Source organism: Fukomys damarensis, unplaced genomic scaffold (genome assembly GCF_012274545.1).
Source record: "Fukomys damarensis isolate Sample0158 unplaced genomic scaffold, DMR_v1.0_HiC HiC_scaffold_16, whole genome shotgun sequence".
In the NCBI taxonomy this organism is placed as follows: domain Eukaryota; kingdom Metazoa; phylum Chordata; class Mammalia; order Rodentia; family Bathyergidae; genus Fukomys; species Fukomys damarensis.
Window position 1 is genome coordinate 132,529,197 of NW_022900928.1, and position 6,277 is coordinate 132,535,473.

At 58.6% G+C, this 6,277-nt stretch overlaps 1 protein-coding gene across 1 annotated transcript in view; it reads right to left on the bottom strand.

Moving 5' to 3' along the window:
• Positions 1 to 3,680: 3,680 nt before the first annotated feature.
• Gbx2 (gastrulation brain homeobox 2) overlaps positions 3,681 to 6,277 on the bottom strand; it is a 10,970-nt gene continuing 8,373 nt past the window's right edge. The window contains exon 4 of the mRNA XM_010626161.2: positions 3,681 to 5,365. Coding sequence (XP_010624463.1) covers positions 4,842 to 5,365 — 524 coding nt within the window. The 3' untranslated portion in view covers positions 3,681 to 4,841. The remainder of the gene's footprint in view (positions 5,366 to 6,277) is intronic.

The following is a 6,277-nucleotide window of genomic DNA, read 5'->3' on the forward strand; positions in this document are numbered from 1 at the left end:
CCTCCAGGGGGATCCAGCTCTTTCCTCTCGCGGATCCGGGTGGGGAAACTCGTCGTAGCTGGCAAGGGACTCGCGCGCACATGCGCCCGCGCTTGCACCCCGCCCCCCACACCTGCTCGGCGCCTGTCACACTCTGGGGAGGGGCGCTCCCTGGGACCTCTTCTCCCGCAGCCGGCAGCGCCGCGGCACCCTGCTGTTTTCACCGCGGCGGCGCGGCAGTTCCTGCGCCCTTGGGAACCCAAGGTGAATGCAAATCACTTAGACGGAGCGACTCTACGGGGGAGCCCCAGCCCGGAGAGGCACAGGTCCCCCTCAGCTTGCGAGCTCGCCGACTTGCCCTGGCTTTGCACCTGGGGCTGGCGCCTACCAGGCAGGCCCGCAGCGCTGACGAGTGTGTAGGCCCAGGTACTCCCGCCACACCTTCCAGGGACAGGTACTGCCTGACCTTTCCCCAAAGCCACAGAGGGCACAAGAGTCGGCTCAGGTCTCCCCCTTCTAAACTGTTCAAATAGGCAATCAATTTTTATGATGTAATTTATAATTTATGCAGGTTGTCTTCCTACATATGGTGTTGCTTTTATGTGTCGGGGTTTCAGGTGCTTTATTACTCTGACGGTGTGATTTGCATTCACGTTAGGTTACCAGGATCATATTTCTCCTGTTTACACCATAAGGGGCTGAAATGAAGATGAATGCCGACTCCCTTTGTCCAGGCCATCCCAGTAAACCTGGGCTAGGGCCCTCCCAAACCCCAAGCCTGGCTACCCCAGAACCTGCTGGAGCTGTGGAAACAAGGAGCCCTGCGTACCTGAGGTCAGGGCAGGGCACTTGCTCTGGCTGTGCACACCTGAGCAGAAGCCCGGGGTCTCAGGGACAGAAAGAGGCTCTGTCAGGTGCACAGAGCTTCCTCTTCCCCATGGCCATAGCTGAGGTGAGCAGGCCATTGGGTCACACAGTAGCCTAAATCCAGCAGGTAAAAGGAGAGGGCACAGAGGCCAGGTTGGCTGCCAGAGCTTCCAAGTGTGTACCCTACAGCCACTCAGGACAGCCACAGGGAACACCGAGATGCGGACCAGACCAGGTGATCACCTGCTCACTCTGTGCCAAGCAGTCAGTCCCCAGGCTGGGGAACCAAGAGGACATCGCACAGCTTTGCACCAACCAGGCCACCAGGTGGGGGGGGGGCTGGAGGGAGCAGCCTCAGAGGCCCTGTGCAGGCTTCCAGACATAGCTGAAATGATTAAGCCAATTAAGCCCAAACAAACAGAAACAAGGGAGCAAGTGCTGACCCCACAGAAAGGGGATCGTGGAAGGCCAGACGTACACACAGCCAGACTCAGGATGACCTTGGAGGCCAATTCCAGCTGTGCCCTGCACCTCATCCCCTTCTAGCTGGAAAGGCACCACCCTGGGGTGAACTGAAGACTCAGAGAGGCAGGTGGGGTTCAGAAGCAGAAGGGCAAGCCTACACAGTTTTGAGAATTCCAGCCCAGAGTGGTATCAGAGAAGGCCCCAGCCCAGGTGGCCTAGACCACTTCTCTTGGCCGGGAGTCCAGCCACCTGCAGTGAGGAGCTGGGGAACAGGCTGCATGAAGCTGGGACCAACATCTGGCTAGGAGGGTTTGCAGTATGCTTGGCTTTCCAAAGGGATGGGGGCACCGAGTTCCCCTCCCAGGGTAACAAGGACAGGGGTCAAATGGGGTCAGATGACCCTTCCGGTGGCCCCCATTGGACTGGTGCCTGGGTGAGTGGATCTGGGGTGCAAGCAGACCCCAGGCATCCCTCTGCTTGGCTGGGGGCTCAGGTCCAAGGTGCTGAGTGTAATTATTTGATCTGCAGATGTAAGTGGAATTTATTGTAACAACAAATATAGTGATGTCAAAACCCAACCTTGGATTAAAGCCGGCAGCCAAAGGGGAAGTGTATTAATTTCCAACTGCATCTCAGGCCAGAGCCTATTAGAACAAGCTATTCTTCAGGCCCCCCCATCAGAATTAATCATCAGGAGTTAATTTGAAGCTCAGACAAGTTGCTGTTAATTTAGTGCAGGGAGGACGGGATGGAATAAAAAGCTGAGGTGCTGGCCGAGCCTCGTGGGTCTCATTAATCAGCCAGCTGAGACGGCCTGGCTTGATTACAATTTGCAAAAAAATTCATTAGGGCCTGGGCGATTGACAATTTTTCTCTCTGCCTGTGATGTGACTCATTAGGCAGCCAAATGAAAGCCATGATGACGGCCATGATGACAGAGGCCATCAAGCGCGGCTTGTTTATCTTCCTCCCCTCGGCCTGTCTCCTGGGCCTGGACTCTGCGGGCGCCATGATGCTCAAGGGTTAGGGAGGTGGGGAGCTGCGGCGCCCTCTCCCCAGGGGGCTGGACGGCTGTCCCCCTGGCCCTCTCCTCCTGGGTTTCCAAAGGGCCAGGCGCATGGCTGGGAGGGCTGGGAGCGGGGACCCGGAAGTGGACCTCCCGAAGGTGGCCGCCAGATCCTAGGGGGCTTGGCTGTCCCCTCCATCCCCGGTCTGGTGCAACTAAGGCTTCGGCCACCTGTGCTGCCCGTCTTCATCCTGGGTTTTGGGAGCAGGCAGCAGGAATCACACCCGTGGCGGTGGAAGGGCGCGTGGGGGTCACCCTAGTACGCCCAGCGCTGAGCCTCTCCCAGACTGCAGCGCCACTAGAGGCAGAGGCCCTCCTTGTCCTCAGGCTGGACTCTGTGCCCATAGCCACAGTCCCAACGGGGGGTGAATCTGCAGCCCAAGGACTGGGCCAGATGGGAAGAGGAGGGGACAGCGTCCCTGCAGGTCTTGAGCGCCGAGGTACGGGGGTGACCTGCCAGGAACAGAGGGCTCCTGCGGACTATAGGGGCCGGTATCTGCAGGGAGCGGTGACGCCTTGCGGCCCAGGCTTTGGTGCGCGTGTTGGGGACAGCAAGGAGCCGCAGCAACTCTCCGCAGAACCTGCTTACAGAACAGGCTGAAGCCCACGGAGGACCGGCCACTCCATTTTATTGTTAAAAAAAAAACCACACAAAAAAACAACCAAGGCCGTGCTATTTTCCGCTACCAGAAATGTGTTTGGAAGGCGGCGGATATTGGTGACTCGGACGGTGCTCCGGGTCTTCCCCTGCCCTTGAAGTCGGGGCTCAGGCCTCCGTTCCCAGGCCTCTCGGCAGTCGGGAGGTGCGAGGCTGTAAGCCGTGTGAATCAGGTATTCGATATTGTCTTGGACCCACAGCGCCGCGTGCCCATCCTTGGGCTGAGACCCGCAGCTAACACCTCGCTGGTGCTCTGTAGCCAGCTCCCAGACCTCCTGTCTACTTGCAAGGCTCAGTCGGCGACGCCACCGGCTTCTCTTGCTCCTGGGGCTGCTGGTTTGTGGTCGACGCCAGCGGCTTCTCTTGCTCCTAGGGCTGCTGGTTTGTGGTCCGAGGGGTTCTGGCACCCGGGTCACCGTCACTCGCGAGCTTCACGATTCCGGGACACCCCATGCGCGCCGGGCTGGTCGCAGCTCCCGGGACTAGGGGCGTAGGGCACCGCGGGGAGGATGGGCTTGGGGTCGGGTACGCCCCCTGCGCGCCCACGAAGGTGGGAAGCGCCCACGAAGGTGGGAAGCGCCCAGCTCCCGGCCCTGCGGCCTCACCCCGAGCCCTCAGGGTGGGCTGTGGTCTGGGCCCGCCCCCGACCCCTCCAGCAGGAGCCCGCAGCAAGTCCCCGCCTTCCGGCCTCCTCGCTGGCCGGGTTCCTGAGCCTGTTGGAAGATAACGCCCGAGCCTGATTTATGGACCCTTGGTCCTGCGGGGGGAGCGAGCTACGCTGCCTTTTCGGGTTGGAGCTGTGGATGAGGAAAAGCCTTCCTTCCCTGGCTGAAGTCCACCTGGAGTACTGGGAGTGCAGGCGGAGCTCACCTTCCCTCCCGCCGCCCTCTCCTCTGGCCCAAGGGTGCCAGCTCCCTTGCTGTGCAAAAGGGGGACGTGCTGGAGTCCCCAGAGGAAACCTAGGTGCTCTTACATTAATGGCCTCACTGGCGCTCTTGCTCTCCAATTCAAAACCTGCCTAAGTGCCTTGTCCCGAGGTCGGCTGGACTATGGCTGGGGCTGCCCCAGACCGGAGCCTGGCCACACCCCACTACAGCGCTGGGAAGAAATTCTGGACGCATCTAGGAGGCCCAAAGGGGACTGATCTTTTTTTTTTCTTCTTTCCTTTTTATTATTCACAAGACTGAGATTGTTTAAATGCCATAACTTATAAGAAAATAAGCTACATTGAAATAAATTAAACACAATGGAGACGTGCCTCAGGTAGGATGGGCCAGCCCAGGAAAGAAAGCCAGGCAAAAGCAAAGCAAAGTAAATTTCCAGGCTGCCCAACCACATCTGCTCTGCAGTCAACTCAAAAAGCCAAAAACAGAAACCAAAGTGAAGTGTAAACCCCAGTGTTTGTTCTGTGTTTCATGTTTACCTTTGGAAAAGTATGGAAAGGTAGTGGCTGCTAGCTCGGCAGGGTACAACGCAGGTTTTGTTTTCTTCTGAATGTAAGTGGAGAATCTGACTAGGTAACTTGGTCCTCTAACTTTCAAAATACTGCAGCTGAGATCCAGTGTATATAGCTTATATACAAAGTAGGATAGAATAATAAATATTTAGTGTATCTTCAGGCATGGCTGTAGCCCCTTCAACAGCAGTCTTTAAGCCTGTTTTATGGATATACTCTCAACTCGCCTAGTTTGTCCACCTTTGGAATGTGCTGAGTTCTGCTTCAAACCTAGAAGTCCGCCACGGGTTCCCTCGGGGCTGGGGCTTCTCCACGGTGGGGGCCTGGCCAGGCCCGCCCTTGCTGGGCCCTCAGGGCCGGGCCTGTTCCAGCTGCTGATGCTGACTTCTGATGGCGAATCTGCTGACATGCACGGGGATGGGGACCACGATCTTGGGGTTCCGGGAGGGCTCCCCTGTCTTGGAGTTGGCATTGCCCGCCTTCACGCGTTTCCACTTGGCGCGGCGGTTCTGGAACCAGATTTTCACCTGCACCTCGCTGAGTTTGAGGGCGTGGGCTATCTGCGAGCGCTCGGTCAGGGAAAGGTACTTTTTGCAGTGGAACTCCTTCTCCAGCTCCAGCAGCTGCTCGCTGGTAAAGGCAGTCCGCCGCCTCCGGTTCTTTCCGGTGGACGTCGTGCTGCCTGTCGCGCTGCCGTTCGGCGGGGTCTCCTCCAGCGCGTGGCTGGGGTCTTCCTCCTTGTGAGCCGCCTGGCCCGTCAGATTGTCATCCGAGCTGTAGTCCACATCGCTCTCCAGCGAGAAACTCTCCTCCTTACCCTTCGGGTCATCTTCCACCTTTGACTCGTCTTTCCCTTGCCCTCGGACAGCCCCGACTGAAAGCAAAACCAAACGGCGTTTTATTACATCTCTAGCACTGCCTTTCCTTCCCCTTCCCACCGCCGGGGCTCAGGCACCCCTACCCCCACCACTGGGCGGATTGTCTTTCTGTGACATTAACACATTGTGATTTCCTGGCCTTTGAGGGGAAAGGAGGAGGGGGGAGCGTGAGAAAGCCCAAAGGAGCGGGGGAGACGGCACAGGCGACGGCCCTTTGCCCGGAACCATCACTCAAGGGGCCGCCAGGCCGCCTGCCCGCTCAGCCTCAGGCTGCTTGGGCTGTTGAAGGAGAAGCAGCGGGACTCTCGAGACCTCGGAGAACGTCACCTTTATCCCCGGGGGTCGGGCTGGGTGAAGACTGAGGGATGGCTCCCGGTCCCTCCTGCCCCCCTCTGCAGCTCCTCGCACAGCAAAAATTCAGGGAACCTCAATTTCATCGCAGCCAGAGTGGGTGCGCAGATACCAGGCTGTGTCCATTTAGGGATAGATAACGTTGATCACAGAGTTTCATAGCCTTCCTTAGAAGTTCCCACTAGGTAGCTCAACACACACAGAAACACAAACAGACACACACACACACACACACACACACACGCAGAGAGGCAGACGCAGCGTCCCTGGAATCCAGTTCTCAGCAAGCCCAGCGAAGGTGTTTCACAAGTGCGGGAGCCGCTGGGCGTAAACACAGCTGAGACGCACGGCCCAACCGCGCACCCCTTAGGGCCTCAATCCACCCGGGACGCCCGGTCCCAGGGGGCGTGGGACGTGCTCCCAGCAGCAGCTGGCCGAGGGAGCGGGTGCTATGTGTCCTCCCACCCCATCCCGCTGGTCGCGTGGCCTTAAAGACCCCCCGGGGGTCTCGGGTCGGCGTTAGGACTGGGGCGGGCGCGCGGTCTCGTCCCCACGAT